General features: G+C 40.8%; 1 protein-coding gene and 1 long non-coding RNA gene across 2 annotated transcripts; one reads left to right on the top strand and one right to left on the bottom strand.

Moving 5' to 3' along the window:
* Window positions 1–6,028: 6,028 nt before the first annotated feature.
* opn8b (opsin 8, group member b) lies at window positions 6,029–16,573 on the top strand. The gene is made up of 4 exons (XM_034579562.1): window positions 6,029–6,284; window positions 11,041–11,334; window positions 14,842–15,167; window positions 16,110–16,573. Exons 1-4 carry the CDS (start codon window positions 6,215–6,217, stop codon window positions 16,452–16,454), a joined length of 1,035 nt encoding a protein of 344 aa, XP_034435453.1. The 5' UTR covers window positions 6,029–6,214; the 3' UTR covers window positions 16,455–16,573.
* LOC117758153 lies at window positions 9,797–18,206 on the bottom strand. Its single transcript, XR_004613240.1, has 3 exons — window positions 18,142–18,206; window positions 10,030–10,033; window positions 9,797–9,808 (listed from the first exon to the last, which is right to left on the bottom strand). It is a non-coding gene; the product is annotated as an uncharacterized LOC117758153 (long non-coding RNA).
* Window positions 18,207–18,691: the final 485 nt, after the last annotated feature.

Here is an 18,691-nt window from a genome sequence, read left to right as displayed (position 1 = left end):
TGATGATTATCTGTTTGTGCGTTAGCGTTTTGCTGCACAATCTATCATTTATTTATTCATTTTTTTACATTCTCAGCCCTCATATCACTCATATGACACATCGTGGGCATGTTCTCGGTTCGGAACAATTTTTTTTTGTGTTGCACTTAGTTTTATGCAAATGGAACTTCTCTATATAACATCGGTGAAGCTTAGCATATATCCAAGGCGACCGTCTGTCATGCTGTCAGAGATGTCACTCTTGTACAAGTACAATTAGCTTCAAAAAAGCCAAACTACAAATGCTATATGTAAGTGCAATATATAAGTGCAACTAAACTTACTTTATTTAATTATTGAGTTGACGATGGTTATTACACATGATCTTCTTAACCAAGGTGTAGTCGGAAGAGATGTGTCTTTAGCCTGCGGCACAAGATGTGTCGACTTTCTGCTGTCCTGATGTCATTGGGGAGCTCGTTCCACCATTTAGGAGCCAGGACATCAAACAGGACGTCATGATTTTGTTGCGTGGCCAGCTCGCAGTGAAGGAGCACCAAGGTGTGATTGGCTGCATAAGTGGCGTTCATATTCCCATCACAGCTCCTTCGGTAAATGATATAATGTTTGAGTAGAGGCTGAAGAGTAGCCTTCACCATTACAAATTCCAAAGAGTCTTCACAATACAGCTACTGCAGCTGATTAATGTTCTGCACTGTGAAGATCATATGTGATGAAGCCCAACCCTCCCATATCATCAGCCTACATAGACTCAGGATCACCCCGGAAAAGGCTTATGATATCATTGTGGCATACTCTATGTGATTCCACACAACATTGCCAATTAGAGGAGAACAATGTCCTACTCAACTAGTCGACGATCCTGATAATGAGCCTGACCACTCTGACGCACGAGATGGAGTCAGAGACACAATATGTCACCATCATTTCTATATGCCTTTCTTTTTAATGAAGTCTTCTTTATTTTCTGCAAGTACAAATGCAGTACAGTAGTTAATATGTTTTATGTTGGTCAAAGAAGTATAATTATCCTGTGAGCACCTCACCCTCCTTTAACTGATAGTCCAGCAGTTGTATTTCTATTTTAATCTTCTGCATCTTTATATTGTCCATTTCTAAATTAGATTTTTCAATTTGTGTCTGTAAGTACATGTTGTACAGCTGTTTCCCAGGGGGCTACAGGAACCCAAACAAATTGACATTTAATTTCACAGTGCCTGGTCTACAGAGTTTTGTTGTAAGTCATGGGCCAGTGCTGAATGACATCTTTTTGTGCTGTGGAAGTGGATGGACCCTCATCCTCATTGTAATTTCTAATACACTTCTCTGTTCGAGAAAAAGAAGGTGCAACCGGTCAAGGCAGATGGCTTCTGCTGGAGGTTTCATCCAGTTATTGAGGGAGTCGCCAAATTGCTGCTTATTGTGGGGACTGTTGGGTTTTAAGGTCTTGACAATATTATGTAATGATTTAGAACTTAAAATTGAACTGAATTGAATACCTGTTTATTATAAATCATTCTTTTTTTTGCCATGGATTTTTTTTTTGAAGCAGTTTGTAAACTTGTTTAGATAAGTGCTATACAAATAAAGTTATAATTATTATTATTATAATACGTTTTATTATGGTACAACACTATCATCAACTGTTAGATGTTATTTTTAAGGTGTCTCGCTATCTTCCCTCTCAGCTGACAATAATAATAATAATAAACTTTATTTATATAACACTTTTTAAAAACAATTTTACAAAGTGCTTCACAAAAAGAGAAAGCCAATCTAGGTGAAAGCCATATTCTAAAAATGAGTCTTTAAATTAGATTTAAAATCTAAGAAGTTTCTTCATCATCCTCCTGTAATGAAAATGTTGTTTTAGTTTGTAAGTGTCAGCACAGTCAGAAAAGAGATAAGGGATCCATTCATCACAGGCCTGAAGGATAAAAACAGTGCTTGATTGGGAAATGTTGAATGTAAACAACACTGCATTTGTCTTACAGTGGCCTGAGCCGCCCGGATGTTTCCATCACATTGAGCTATTTACCATCTTAGACACACTGTTTGACAAAGTTCAGTTACTAAATCCTCTCTGGAACCGTCACCATAATTGTGCCGCATTTCTCTTGGTCACCTGGCTGCCGGGAGCATTAGCAAACAGGCTGTAAAAAGGCTGTGGACTGAAATTGGGGCTTATATATCGGGTACTTAAGGCGCTTCCAGCTAGGAAAAATAACCATCACATGTCAAATAATGACCTGATATGCATCGAGGAACATATTTTGTCAGGTCTATGGTTGCATAGCTGTAAACTTCTAAACATTTGATGCTACACGGTTTTTATATACACGTGGGCATTTTGTTGTATATATCAGTTTTTTTTCTCCTTTTCTTTGTTTGGATGTGTATGTGTATATGTATAATTGTTAATGCCGGCTGTGGCTGAGGGGTAGAGCGGTCGTCCTCCAACCAGAAGGCCGGCAGTTCGATCCCATCTGTATGCTGAAGTGTCCTTGTGCAGGATGCTGAAGCCTGACTTGCCCCTCATAGAAAATAATGTGCTGCTAATAGATGCACTGTATGTGTGTGTGAATGATCGAAGGGCAAACTGTACTGTGAAAAGCTTTGAGAGGTCAAGACTAGAAAAGCACTTTATAAATACAGAGAATGTAATGTATTTCTTTTTTCATGTTTCACCTTTTACTTGGTTTAAGATGTTTTTTCTTTCTTCACTATTCCAGGTCAATTCGATAAACCCCTTGTTACCAAACATTTGTGAGGGTTTTGTCTATTGTAAAAAACCTCAGTTAAAATGCCAGAAAATAAATGCATATGTATTCATTGAATAGGCCACGTTTTTTATATGACTGTTTAAGTGTTGCACTATATCTCTTTATGTATCTATATTGTATGTTTGCAGCAGAATGACCCTGTAGGTGTTGTGTATGGTATATGTCTGAGCTGTGTGTTTGCAGCTGCTTGTTAATCACAGGCATCATCTATGAGAGGCCGTCTGGACAGTGTGGGTCAATGAGTCGGACACTCATGATGGATTTGAGGACTGGTGTGTGATTCAGAAAAAAACTAAAAAAATTCCCAGAGGCTGCATGTTAATTTGATTTATAAATTAAACTTTGTCATTGATTTGCGGTTATCTTGGTTTTTTGCGGTTATCTTGGTTTTTTTCAGTCCTATGAAACAAATTCGTATCAGGGTAAATCACCATGGTTGTCAGAGTTGCTGAGGCAGTAGGACCCAGACGCAGAGTTTAAACTTAAAGGTGTAATTTTAATGCAAACGAGTCTTTAACGGCCAAAACAACTGGGAGCACAAAGGGAGAAAACACAGGAAGCTTACACGGGGGATGCAGAGGTGCAGAGGCTCAGGAGACACGGGATACAGAAATACAGGGAGAGCAGGGCAGGAGATCCGGACAGCAGGACAGGAGATTAGGACGGGTAGACGGGTAGACACGAGAAGACAACCGACATACGACAAGAGACATACGACGACGATCCGACAAGGACAAAGGGAAGAACCGAGGCTTAAATACAGACACACAGGGAAGGCAGGGGCAATTCGACACAGGTGTAACACATGAGGACTGGTGCAGACAATCACAGACAGGAAGTAAAACTAGATATGAGACACAAGAACCCAGACTACAAAATAAAACAGGAAACAGAACCCGGAGTGTGAAAACATGAAACACAGGGATGTACTAATAAACAGAAAACACTTTGGAAACGGAGGAAACTAAACATTGACAAGTACAAAACCCTGACAATGGTAACTTATGCTGAACAGCTAACCTGCTCTGGAGCAGGTTTAGTTGGAGATAAGAGATCAACTTGTAGAAAAGTTCTGCCCACTAAACAGTCAATACCTTTGAAACGTGACATCACCATTCTTAGAGGACCCTGTGGAGCAAAAATAAATAAACAAATAAAACAAAAGGATCCTGTGGAGCTCGGTGTAGATTGTGAGTATCTGAGGAGGACGGGGGTCTTCAGAGACAAAATCCCTTTACCTACTCTGATGATAGAATAGTTTTAATACTTTAAGTAGGTTTATCCTGTGAAATTGGATATTTATTTGGAATGGGGGATAAATAGTTTATAGATTTACCTTGTGAAAGCCCCCATCCCTCCCTCATCTCTCTCTCTGAAATGACACTACACTGTTGCTCGGTGCGCACTCTCCTCAAAGGGAAGGATCAGGGAAATATGAAATAATGTCTGGTTGATTAAGTCGATCCCCGTCGCTTACAAACCCAGTACATCTCAGTCTCTCCCTGTTTCAAGATGCAACAGGTGCATCCCAAAATACCAATTGCGCACAATCACTGTCAGTGAATCAATTTTACCTGCTTAGGTGCAAATGAAAGGGACTACATGCAATGGAAAGGAAAAAGCAAGCCAACCCCCAAAAAGGGAATGGTTTTACATGTGGACATGTGGACCAGGAGACCGGCCGTTACACAAGGAGAGCCGGACAGGGCTGTAGAAGGGCATCACCGCAGCAGCAGGACCGGTAACTGCTCCTTTGTGCGAGGAGGAACAGGAGGAGCACTGCCAGAGCCCTACAAAATGACCTCCATCAGGCTGCTGGTGTGCATGTTTCTGACCAAACTGACCGGTTTTGCGGTGGGTCAGTGATGGTCTGGGGAGGCATGTCCTTGGAGGGTCGCACAGACCTCCATGTCATAGCCGACGGTACCCAGACTGCTGTTAGGTACCGGGATGAAATCCTCAGAGTGACTGTCAGACCTTACGCTGGTGCAGTGGGCCCTGGAATCCTCGTGGTGCAGGACAATGGCCGGCCTCATGGTGGCTAGAGTGTGTAGGCATTTTTATGATGACAAAGGAATTGATTTCATTGACTGGCTCTCACATTCCCCTGACCTAAATCCAATTGAGCACCTATGGGACGTTATGTTTGGGTGTATCTGACACCGCCAAGTACCGCCACAGACTGTCCAGGAGCTCTCTGATGCCCTGATCCAGGTCTGGGAGGAGATCCCCCAGGACACCATCCACTGGCTCATCAGGGGCATGCCCAGATGTTGTCTGGAGTGCATACAGGCACGGGGAGGCCATACACACTACTGAATCACATGATGAGCTGCAGATCTTGATGATGCAAATCTGGGTTGATTTAAGGAGTTGATAAGCTTTGTGTGACCGCTTAGCCAGATTGCAATTGTTCGGTTAAGTTCACCCGGATATCGGAAAGATCTCTTGGGTATGTTGAACTCGCTTATGTAGTACTTCCCCAGGTCCTTTTAAGCATGAATAAAGAAAGGTCATGATTGCACAATGCACTGGGGCCATAGAAACCACTAGACAGCAGCATATGAATCCATATCAATTAATTCATACTCTTCATGATGTATTTTAATATGGTGGATGAGGTGATTAATTTGTGAATAAACATGGAGCCTGTCAGTGGGTGTTGAGTTATAGCTCATGAGCTCCCTTTGCTGCCTTTTCTCTCACTTGAAAGAGCGGATGTCAGTCAGTCATATAACAAGCAGCAGGCACACAGGGCAGCCCTCTGACACACACACACACACACACACACACACACACACACACACACACACACACACACACACACACACACACACACACACACACACACACACACACACGCATGTTCGCACTTCTATCTTAGTGAGGACACTTATTGGCATAATGCATTCCCTAGCCCCTAACCCTAACCATCCATACTAAATGCGTAACCCTAACTCTAACCATTAACCTAACCTAACCCTAATTCTAAACCTAACTCTAAAACCAAGTCTTAACCCCCAAGCAGTCCATTAAAGGGGGTCACAAAATGATCCTCACTGTAGGTTGTAGTCTCAAACTGGTCCTCACAAAGATAGCTGTACAAGATCACACACAAACACACACACACACACACACACACACACACACACACACACACACACACACACACACACACACACACGCACACACACACACACACACACGGCCCAATGATAAAAACGAGCCCGATGACGCACCGGACACTGACTGGCGATGGGCTGTGTTCAGCTGGAGCAGACGAGCAGAGGCTGCTCCAGCGCCTTCTCCCTACTCGAGGACAGATGGATGTGACACCTGGGCGCATGGCGCACTGACTTCCCCCCCCCCCCCCTCCACCCAATGAAGACAGGTCACTAGTTGTCTGTTAAACCAGGTTCTTCACCTTTACGATGGATATTTACGCCTCCACTTTATCACCAGCGCTGGACATCGGTGTAGGCTGTTACCTGCTGGTTTTGGGTAAGTTGAAAGCCGCGCGTAAATTCAGTCCAAGTAAATAATTAAATCCGATATGAAGGCACTCGGTGGGGGGGGGGGGGCTTTATTCTACCGATTCACTGGTTTCGGTGTGAATGGATTCATTTATTCTCCGTGACTTGAAAAACAAACCAAAGAACAAGCAGATGTTTCTACTTGTCCATAATCCATTTTACGCACACGAGTTCGCCCACGCGGATGAATATTGGATGAGGAATATATTCATAAATGATCATGAGGTGGATGAACTTCTCTTTCACACGTAAAAACGCTACAGCCGAGACAGATCTATTATTTACAAGTGCCCACTCGCTTTCATCAAGTGTCTTCAAGATGCGTAAACTTCATCCAATTCAGCATCACAGTAAGAAATCTACTCACAGATCCACACAATATAGTCCCCTGCAGCGTTAACCATTGAATTCTATAGGGTATACAAACGCTTTCTGTTAAGAATGCCATTTAGAGAAGAAACATCTAAACCCCTCCTGTTGTCTGTGAAGAGCAAGATGATGTTATATGACTACCACGGCTGGCTTACACTTGAATGCTGTGCAATATTGTTGCTTTGATATCTTATGTTTACATGCCACATTCTGTTCCATATCACACTGAATGCCTGACAGTAAATCAAGGTGCAATCTTCTACAGCTATATGAGTGCTCTCACTAGATTAATGCCATGTAGCAGGCACCTGAGATGATAGGAACTGCAGCCTTCCTAACCATAACCCTATTTCACACATGATAGCTGTCTTCAACTTAAGGCAGAACAATCCAAAAACCGAGGAGGTGGATTTACAGTGTAATGAAAGATGGAGGGTGTGCGTGATTTTTCTTTCATATTGCACACTTTGGGTGGAAGCCCGAGCCCTACAAGTTCACAATATGGTACACTAAAGTGAATCTTGAATCCTGAACAGTGGCTCTGGCCAAACAGAACGTGTTTAAGAGGGTGACAGGCAGGGAGAGAGCTGGGTCTTGATCTGTGGGGCAGAGTAGTAAAGGTTAATTATACATCATGTGATACATTTGTTTTCATGATGTGGTCAGTTGAGTGTCCACATTCAAATGACATCTGGTGTTAATGCCTGCTGATTTCTCCGTTATCCACAAGGACGACTGTGGTAGAAGCTGATATTGTAAAGCACTGACAGGAAATCAATATTTCAAGTCAGTATTTTACAATTTGAGAGATTAAATCTCTAGTATGGTGAAATTATACAATGTGAGTACATATATATATATATATATATATAGCACACAGCATTTTATACACATATTCATCTTGTATACCATTCCTGCCTATATGTTTAACAGTCTATATATGCATATATACTGTATATACATCGATTTCAATGTCTCCTTATACAGCGTACATCCAGTATATATCCTCATGCAATCATCCTGTGACACTACACTTTATTTCAGTACGTCTCTCTACAACTAATATTTCCATCTGTAGAAGGTGTGTATGATGCATACATTCTCAATATTTTTATTTTTATTTTCAAATGATTTTTTATTTCCTATTTTTATTGCCATTTTATTCTATTCTCTTGCTAATCTGCTGCTGAAACGAGTTCATTTCCCTGCTGTGGTATAAATAAAGTTGATTTTATCTCATCTCAACAGATGTAGCAGGACAGTGTTTTACAGCACCAATGGGAGATATTTCTATTGATTTAGGGGGGGGAAGCTTAAATGCTATGAGCTGTGGTGGCACACATATCATTCTGAAGGTGAGAGAAGTGTGGGAAGATAATAAAATGATTTAAGCAAGAAAAAAACCTCAAGGAAAGCGGGACATGTGCGATGAAAATAAATGTGTCCGTTTACCGCTTTGGCACTATGATATGAAATCCAAATGTTCTCATAGGTCTCAATATTTTCATAATACTGTCAACGATTACTGAGGCGTGGCAGTTATTTCACACCTTGTTAGGGCTCTGCCAGTCATATATATGCATAACCTACTTTTTGAATTTAAGGGAACTGATATAGAGATTCCCTGGCTCCCTATTATAAGGTCTCTGATAATCTAACATGCTATTTAAGTCATATCCATACTGTATAAATACCACACGTTATAGTGAAATAACAGTAGGTTGGGCTGTAAGAACAGGATTTGTGTGTTGTAATGAGCCTTCAGGCAGGTTCTGTCATTACATACCTCACCTCCTTTCAGTCCTCTGCTGCCCACAGAGACATGAATGCATAACAGTAACTCTCTCATTAGTGCGGAGCCACAGTCGGAAGTCGATGCTGTAACGTGTCTACTCTGATCCAGGTCATTAGGATGAGGCAGACCCCTCTTCACTGTGCTAGCATAAATAAGACAGGGGTTAGTTATAATGATGGAACCAATGCTCTGATCAGGGGCGACCGAATTAGCATGCTGGGTGTCAGTGGATATTCATGAGTGGCTCCAAAAGCTACAAACGGATATTTCAGGAGCTGTAAGAACATTTGTTGCTCTGGTAAAGCTTTCACCCTCCTCTTGAACTAGAAGAAAACTGCAACACCCATCCCACCACATATGGTGCATTATGTTTGAGCCATGGGTTTCTGCAGGTGTAAACAATTGAAGACTTATAAGACCTTTCGAGGGCCATAAGGACTTAATTCAAGACCTCTGTCAAGTACAAGACAAATGAAGGAATATCAGAGTCCCAGAAGTACTCACACTTCCCAATAATTGAAGATAAGGTGAAGTAGCCAAGTAGAGAATAGGAACAAACCCCACAGCTGAACCCAAGTGTACCACATTCAATTCTGACCAAGGTTTTGGAACTATGCAAGCCGCCAAAAATTTGTTTCATAAAAACAAACTAATTTTACAGCACAACAAATCTAACATTAAATGACAGACTGTAGGGAATATGTTAACGTGTTTAAGGCCTAACATCCAGATTATTAGACTTTTTAAAGACCCCGTGGAAATCCTCTAATCCTACACCCCAATTTACTCCTTAATATTTTAATGGGACTATGCGTCATTTCAGTACAGATCAATACAACCATCATACAGACAGTTTATATGGCACCTTTGTAAAGTAAAGACCCAGTAAATGCTGTCCTCATGATCAAGCTATTTATGTGACTATTGATTATATTTCAAAGGTAGGCTGAAATAAAATCTGAAAAACAGCAAATAAAAGGATCTCCTCTGCACTCTGAAAAAAATACACCTTCCCTCTTACCCCCTCAACCACTCAGTCGTTTTCATACAATCCCTCAGGTCTAATATGATATAGTGTCTACAGTACAACCTTGACTTCGAAGGGAGTCCAGTATAAAAAGTCCCTTGTTCATCAGGGCATGGTAGGAACAAGGTTTCCAGCCACCGTAGAGCCAATTAATCAATTATAAACGGATAAATAAATACATGCTTGTGCTACTGCTGTGTTTGTTGCCTGGTTTGTCATGATGCTGAATGAGTTAGATGTCACATGAAGATGGTTTGGCCGTTAACTGAGATAACACTTCCTATGAATCACGTGTCCTCTGTCTTACATCTTATCATGCACACACATCTTGGGCAGACAACAAGCGTCAGAATTGTCAGCTGCTGCCCATGGACACACGCTGCCTAACTGAGAGGGTCATTATGCTGTTTGAAGGCTTGACTGCTGAGGCACAAAAAGAGCTGCCTTACTTAAATGTACTTCAATGAGAGTAATTAACTCACTTGACTGTGGAGAGCATGTGGTGACAGAGTCAAGGACAAAACTACAAGAAAGCAGAGGGAGAAGTCAGAAAGTGAGAAAGATAATCCAATAGGAAACATGTAGTTGACCGACTAATCAAGAGAATTAACTATTTGATATTATCAACAAATTAATGGGAATCACAAACTCAGTAAACAATAACAGACACCTTTAATCTACTGACCCAACAATACACATTTCAACTTTCCCTACGATGCTAGAATCTTTGCCTTGATCCTCTTGTACTAGTTTGCTAAGAGAGTTGAACAAGATACATTTCTGTTTGAGGACGTGAGGTGGGAACAAGCCGTTGCTGCAGAAATTGAAGACGGAAACTGGAAAATGAAGCTTCATTAGTTCAGCTCGAACTATTGTCGAACTGGCAGAGGAGCACCTACCACCGCCCGGGCCGAACAATCCTACACAAGATGTCTGGTTCCTCCTGTGGAAATATAGAAGAACAAAGGAAGTGGTCTGATAACCTGAATGGAGCGACGCTTGTGAGCTACTTCAGGCATAAAACCATAACCCTTAACAGTGGACATGAAAACCAGTGTAACAAAAAAACTCGACACAGAATTACATGTCACCTTATGCCACGAAAAATGAATAATAACATTGAAAAATGCATCAATAAACAATTTTTGGGGTAAACCGCATCAAAATTTTCTGGAATTCTTCACATGCCTTGGCATCATCGATTAACCAGGATTGGTGGAAATCAGTTTGGTAGTTGTTGTGTAATCCTTCTAAAAAATAAATTAAAAAAGAAAGGTACCTCGACAACTTATACACATTTATTCGGGTGCTCCGCAAAATTTAATGGGTTCTTTCTTGTGTCAAAATTGTATTTAATTCAGTTGTGTAGTTTTTGCGTAATGCTGCAGCGTTACAAGCAGCGGGTGAAAACATAACCTCCGTAGCAGAGGTAAAAGGCTTCCTAATTATTCTGTTACTATCGCAGCATGCAACGTAGCTGTTCACTGAAACTACTCTACTTTGTGTCCAACTCTTCCGCTCCTGTCCCAGCTGTGCTCTCCATCGTTGGAAATGTTCTTGTCCTCATCATGGCTTTCAAAAGGTCATCGAGGATGAAGCCGCCGGAGTTGCTGAGCGTGAATCTGGCGGTGACCGACCTGGGAGCGGCTGTCACCATGTATCCCCTGTCCGTGGCCTCCGCCTGGAGCCACCACTGGATCGGGGGAGACTTCACCTGTGATTATTACGCCCTGGCGGGATTCTTCTTCGGCGTCGCCAGCATCATGAACCTGACCATCTTGGCCATCGTGCGCTTTGTTGTCTCCCTCAATCTGCAGTCCCACAGTGAGTAGTTCAAAACACACACTCTTTTTTTCTGTTAAGATTTATCATTGGAGAGCGTGGTTACAATGCAAGTTTATGCAGGAACCTTTTTGGGATTATTTATTTTCACGTTCTCTGCGCTCCAAAAGAGAATAAAAACTAACGGCAAAGAATGATTTTCACAGTAATGAAGCACCTTTTAGCATTAAAATGCAATTCTGCCTTGTACAGCTTCATGTTAACACAGCTGTATAAACAGCCTCACCAAGGCTTTTAATATGTATATATGCACTAAAGGACATCGGGAATCTCTCGTACAACTGAATGATCCTTGATGGGCGCGTAGGCAGGTGAAGCCGCATTTTTAAAAACCTATTTTGTATGCAAGTCAGCAAATTGCAGCTGCATCTGCCAAACCGTTCCAATATTAGTTCAAATAAAATAGACACATGGAAGTTGCATTAGAGCTTTTTTTCTTTTAATGTGAAAATTGTTTGATCACCATCAGCTAATCATGTCGGCCAGCTGCCTCTCTGAGGGACTTTCTTTCATCCTGCTCCTCAGATGTGTCTGTTGTGTGTAATTCTGTTTAAACCGACAATTGTATTTAAATAGGGATTTTTGTACGTCTGCCAGATTGGAGACGTTTGACTCTCAGCAGCAAAACAAATGCTGATCTATTCCAATAGGTTTAAATGTCGCAGACTGTCTGAATAGATTATAAGTCCTGTTCAATAAACAATCGGGCTGTATCGCTGGCTAGTAGCTCACTAACTTCCTTCTCATTATATTTTTACTATTGGTATTTTGATGTATTGCGTGTTGCTGTTTTCTTGTTAGACCTTTTACTTTGTGAAGCAATGTGGTCAACCAAGTTGTTTTAAATGTGCTGTATAAATGAAATTTACATTGACTTTGACATTCTGGAAATACTGTATATACAGGGTTTCTGTAGGTTTGAAGTTAAAATTAAGATTTGAGGATCAATTTCAGACCATAAGAAATACATTTTAAGACCTATGAGATGAAGGAATATTGGAGTCCCAAGATTAAATTTATTAAACTCCATGTTATCTCACTATTAACTATTAACATGATAGAACTATTAACAGTGGGTATTCAATGACTGTGTGGTTATCAGTTCCACACTGGTCTCATTTGTCGCTTTATTTAATTGTGCTAATATCTGTACAATGACACAACTATAATGAATGCCGGCATTTTGTTTAAATTTCTAAAGTGGTAGGTATTCTTAAATGCTTAACTAATAAGACAAACCAAAACATATTTAATACCTAGTACATAATATTTTTTCAAATATTTAAAAAAGAAAAATGCTGTTACTGTCTGGAAAAAACATGTCATTGAAAAACAAGGTGGCAGCTCTGTGCCTGAGGCCAACGGAGCGAGAGCGCACACAGGGGACGCAGGAGTTACGTAAATGAAAAGAGCGGAAAGGTTTAGCCTCTTGACTCTGGGCATATCAATGAGGGGTATCAGGTGGGTGTAGCCATCTTCAACTGCCATGTCGTGAAATAACAAGGCCTGCACACTGGAACATTGTGTGCTGCGCTTTACGTGCAAAAAATACAGATTCAGCTCGTATCCATAAGATTTCAAAAAATTGAATGTGGGAGATAATAAAACTATCATCAGTACAAACTACAGATGGATGGGAATCGCAGTAATAAGAAGTGTATAACACCGTGCAAAGGGCTCTGAATAAACATACAATCATACTGTAGATAGACCACACATATGCACCCACATGCATAAGTAGATGTAAGCATATACAGTGCATATATAAACATATAAAAACCGTCACACAATCATCCACGACACCCTGCTCACATAACGAGACATAGTGGAATTTGCATGCAAGAGCTAATTCACAGAGAGTGTAACTCCACGAGGACGAGGCTCACATCCACACAGGGCTGTAGGCAGAGATAACAATAACACATGACACCAAACCAGACACAGCTCCTCGAAAGCACCCTCTGGATGTAGAATACAAAATTCTATGCCCTCAAGTCCATGTGACATGAGAGAAATATTGGAGTCCTGTTTGGGAAAAATCAATAAATAATAGTGAGTCATGTGCTGCCGAACAATCCCTTATCCTCCTATCTGTGCTGTCCAACACAATAAGGCCGTGGTGAAGACATGGTCTGAATGTGTTTGGATTTTTCCCCCCATGTTATCATTATATCTACAGTATAGCCGAAAAGAGATGTTGTTCCTCACTCTTCTAAACCCAACGTACCATGTGTGCACAGCTTTCTATAGAGATGAGCAGCTTTATTGATACTCCAGAAGGTCAAAGTAGATGAGATATATGGAAATATATGTGAACCGAAGTAAGATGAATAATTGCACTAATTGTCACATTGCACTTATTGTGACGATTGTGGTTTTAAACCCTTCTTTATGAGCAGAGAACGACAAACACCCTAATATACTGTATATTGATGTAATGCTTATGCAGTCAGGAGCAAAACTGAAAATAGTAATAATAATGTGACCTTCAGAACTGCCTTAATTGCCTCGTAGCATAGATTCAACAAGGCGTGGCGTTTAAACGATGCTCAATTGGTACGAAGTGGCCCAAAGTGTGCCAAGAAAATATCCCCCACACCATTACACCACCACCACCAGCCTGAACCATTGATACAAGGCAGGATGGATCCATGCTTTCATGTTGTTTACGCCAAATTCTGACCCTACCAATCCGAATGTCGCAGCTGAAATCGAGACTCATCAGACCATGCAACGTTTTTTTCCAATCTTCTATTGTCAAATTTTGGTGAGCCTGTGTGTATTGTAGCCTCAGTTTCCTGTTCTCAGCTGACAGGAGTGGCACCCGGTGTGGTCCTCCTGCTGCTGTGGCCCATCTGCTTCAAGGTTCGACGTGTTGTGCATTCAGAGATGGTATTCTGCATACCTTGGTCGTAACGAGTGGTTATTTGAGTTACTGTTTCCTTTCTATCATCTCGAACCATTCTGCCCATTCTCCCCTGACCTCTGACATCAACAGGGGCATTTTCGTCCACACAACTGCCGCTCACTGGATATTTTCTCTTTTTCGGACCATTCTCTGTAAACCCTAGAGATGGTTGTGTGTGAAAATCCCAGTAGATCAGCAGTTTTTGAAATACTCAGACCAGCCCGTCCGGCACCAAACAACCATGCCACGTTCAAAGTCACTTAAATCCCCTTTCTTCCCCATTCCGATGCTCGGTTTGAACTTCAGCAAGTCGTCTTCACCACGTCTAGATGCCTAGATGCATTGAGTTGCTGCCATGTGATTGGCTGATTAGCTATTTGTCTTAACAAGCAATTGAACAGGTGTGCCTAATAAAGTGGCCGGTGAGTGTATATAAGCTGAATTTTTTCATTTCGACTGTTTGATCGTTCCTGCAAACATTCCTGCAGTTATGATTACTACATATCTCTGTTTTATGCAATATTGCCTACAATGTGCAGCCTGACAAAGAAAGCAAACCACTCCTCTCTTTCTTTCTTCAGAGGAGAGAATCAGCTGGAAGAAGGTGAAGATGCTGTGCATGTGGTGTTGGCTGTGGGCACTGATCTGGGCTCTGCTCCCTCTACTGGGCTGGGGTCGATACGGCCCGGAGCCCTTCGGGTTGTCCTGCTCCCTTGCCTGGGGAGGGATGAAACACGAGGGCTTCTCTTTCATCATCTCCATCTTCACCGCCAACCTCGTCGTGCCTTCCCTCATCATCGTTTTCTGCTACTTTGGCATCGCCATCAAGCTCTACTTCATCTACAGAAAGTCCAACAACACCAACCAGGTCCAAAATATTGTCAAGCTGCATCGGAGGCTGTTGATAGTAAGTGATTATTTATGATGAGTAAAATCTATTACTACAGGCCTGGGGACTCCAAGTGTCTCCTCAGCAGTAGATTGTAGGGACAGTGGTTTGTGACGTAAAATGATTATATGGGCATTTTGAAATTCCATGTTGCTATATACAGCAAAGTTTCAATTCCTAGTTATCGTACAGCTGCTGAAAAAAGTCCACATCCCTATGAAACCACATTTGAATGCACTTAACCCAGATTTTATTTGGACCTGCACTATTTTATATCAAGATCCACAAATTATTCCCTGGGAACGTAAGAAACAGCCCTATCTGGCAATGCTATATATAAATATATATAAAATGTCTGGATCTGATCAGTCATTTTAAAGGAATCCTGCTGACAAACAAGCTAAGCCGGATCCCTCAACTAGAGCCTGACTGATGTGGATTTTTCAGGGTCGATGCTGATACCTATATTAGGGAGTAAAGGATTTCCGATACCGTTTTATCGTTATATATGTATATACATTTATATATTTTAAAACATTGTCATTGTCGATGTGAATGTGATACCCTTATGATAAATCAATGTAATTGAGGCTTGATATTTTACTGGTTTACCATAAACTATACCTTAAATATCCATAAATAAAAAGAAAACACAAAGACAACCAAATAACTTTGACGTATATTGCCCAGCCAATATATCTGTCAGACTCTAGCTTTAACAAACTATCCAGTTCTATTAGCTATCTATTCCAACGAGTACTCATAAGTTATCTTTAGCATTATTTACCTTTTACTGTTTGCTACTTCAGTTGGTTTATCCACGACATAAACTATGTAAAAATGTATCAGCTACGTTTAGCTATCTCACCCATTAGTATATTTAGCCATAACGCATTACTTTTAGGTGTCCAACTGTCTATGCATTACTGAATTTTACTGAACTTTACTGTTCTCCTGCAGATCGCTGTCCTGATCAGTGTGGGCTTCATAGGCTGCTGGACGCCCTACAGCCTGGTGAGCCTGTGGTCCATTATCTACGACAGCAGCAGCATCCCACCTGAGGTCAGCCTTCTGCCCTGCATGTTTGCGAAGAGCTCCACTGTGTACAATCCCATGATTTACTACATGTTCAGCAAGAGCTTCAAAAGCGAGGTAAAGCAGCTGTGGGGGCGGTGCCTCAACTTTAACTCGTGCCACGTTGCCAACACCATCAATGAAATGGGCATTTTCATGGTCAGTGCTGACATCAGGCCCAAAATAGCAGCGCAGTCTGAGCTGCTAGAGCAAAGTGTGACTCTGGGTTGAAAGACTTTTCCGGCTCTAAACTGAGGAAACATCAGATGGTCTCATAATGTGTTCTTTCACAAAACATTATCAAGAAACCTCTCTTTTCAGTACAACTAGTGTGTGCTATCCTGACCCAGAAAGCATTTTTGCACAACGATGCTGTGAAAGTCAACCAGCTAAGCTATAAAGTAGAGCTAACTAACACTCTGTTGATTAAACCTGCCACTGAAGAAGTTACTGCGGTGAACTGCTTTGAGTTTTGTCATTCCCATGTACTGCCCATGTTTACCCGACTACACAGCACATTGTAAACGAGACAGCCACACAGACGTCAAGAAAACACACAACAAACCAAAGGTTGTTCAGCAAAAAAGGACAAAAATACTTGTTTTAGTTCAATCTCAAAGTTACATCTGCAGCTACTTTGTTTGAATAGTTGCTTTTTGATGATTTTGTGACACAAAACCAAAAGTTTCAAAGAAAACTAAAACAGCTGAAAGTGGATCATGTTTCATAAATCTGCCTCAATGAAAACAAATATATTCCATGTTGTTGGGTTCTTGGAAGAAGGCAGTATGACACAGATAATTGTTATTGTGTGTCATAAGAGTATGAGACATATTTGCACTTTTAGTATGTTAGGCTTCATCTGGGATGTGAGCATCTGTTATATTTAAAGGCTAAGACTGACATTATTTTATCATTTAAAGATTTGGAACAAAAACTGTGTTATGTACTATGTAATTGTTATGTACTGTCAAGCGAAAAGGCTAGAGGTCATTGTGATGGAGTGTGTCGTCCAAATGCAAAAGATCGATCTATTTTTTCTTTGTTTCTGTGAATCGAAGTCAAAACAGCATCATGTTAATCTAGCATTAAGGACTATAAACAGAGGGAACAGCTATAGTTTCAAAATCCATCGTAACATGTTGTTGTTACGAATTCAACATAACACGGTAAAAGAGACATATCGTGCTTTTTCAGTTTTTCGTGTGTCATATTGGTTTATTATGAATGTAAAAGGTCTGCATGGTTAAAAAGCCTACGGTTGCAGTACAGGGAGCTCCTGACAGACGGGTTGAGAACATGTGCTTTTCAGCTGCTGCAGCAATGGACAGTTTGAGGAAAGTGACGTGTGTTCCGAACATTAGAGCGTGTAAAACATTTTAAATTACCCAAGTTAAAATTATGAACCTAAATATGAGCATTACATGTCTCCTTTAGTTTTAGAGGTACTGGCAGGCGGATTGTGTTATCAGTAAGTTTTGAACTTTCTTTACAAAAGTTGCTGAACATCTGCAGAGTTAAGCTTGACTTGTTCATTTGTGAAGTTTGGGAACAACCAGTTGACTAAACAGTCCCAACCCAAGGTTCACTACCCTGCTTGTTCTGGAGCTTTTGACCGTATCACAGTCCTCATCAGCAAACGGATTAATTAACAGAGTCTGCTCAGTTAGCCGTCAACACGGAGAAGAGGTCCCATAGGTGCCCACAGTCATAGAACGTTTGAAAATACTCTGCTAATAAGGACTGTACGATATGGTCGGAAGCTCCAGAACACATTAATAAGGACAGGCACAGTTTTGGAGTTCTAAGGCACAGATAAATTAGCCGTATTAGACTCGGACCAAAGTGTGTACTTGTTAGGAGGATAAATGGATTACTGTGTTTGACATTTCATGGGATTTGTTAATAATAAAAAGACAAACTGAAGTTTTTATCCTTCTTAATCTTTCAACTGTGTGAACTTTCCCCATCACTGTCTGCAGTCACAGCTGCAGCGCAGCAGTATGCTATTGTATACAACACAGCCTAAAAAATAATTTGTGTGATGAAAGAGTTCATGTCATAATTCACATAATTCCTGACTGAGATCTGTTCTTGTCCAGGGATTATTTTTCCTCATATTTTATCACCTGAAATTCCCTTTTTTTTTTGTGTTTTTTATTTTCACTTGTATTACTGTTGTAAGTGTAAAATTATTTTTAAAGTCTGTAAATGTACAGCTATGAACCTTCAATAAATGTATGTGTGCACATTTCATTGGATATGTTTGAGAATAAACACTGATTGAATACAGTTTATTAGCATAAATACACCATAATTGGATAATACTGTATCACTTCCAAACTCTATGATAACACAGAGCAGTGGCTGTTTTTAATGAACACACTATGCTAATTGTGAATTCCAGTCACACAAATGTATCCATCGTACATGTGAACATCATTCACCTATGGTATGCTAATTAAAAT

This window comes from Hippoglossus hippoglossus, chromosome 24 (genome assembly GCF_009819705.1).
Source record: "Hippoglossus hippoglossus isolate fHipHip1 chromosome 24, fHipHip1.pri, whole genome shotgun sequence".
In the NCBI taxonomy this organism is placed as follows: Eukaryota; Metazoa; Chordata; class Actinopteri; order Pleuronectiformes; family Pleuronectidae; genus Hippoglossus; species Hippoglossus hippoglossus.
Note: the sequence above shows the minus strand (reverse complement) of the source record. Positions and strands in the feature narration are given on the sequence as shown.

What these genes read in the sequence shown, in the direction of transcription:
- opn8b (XM_034579562.1), top strand. Translation starts at nt 6,215, where the DNA reads ATGGATATTTACGCCTCCACTTTATCACCAGCGCTGGACATCGGTGTA. An exon ending in CCTCAATCTGCAGTCCCACA is followed by an intron (nt 11,335 to 14,841) that starts GTGAGTAGTTCA and finishes TTCTTTCTTCAG; the next exon opens with AGGAGAGAATCAGCTGGAAG. An exon ending in TGCATCGGAGGCTGTTGATA is followed by an intron (nt 15,168 to 16,109) that starts GTAAGTGATTAT and finishes GTTCTCCTGCAG; the next exon opens with ATCGCTGTCCTGATCAGTGT.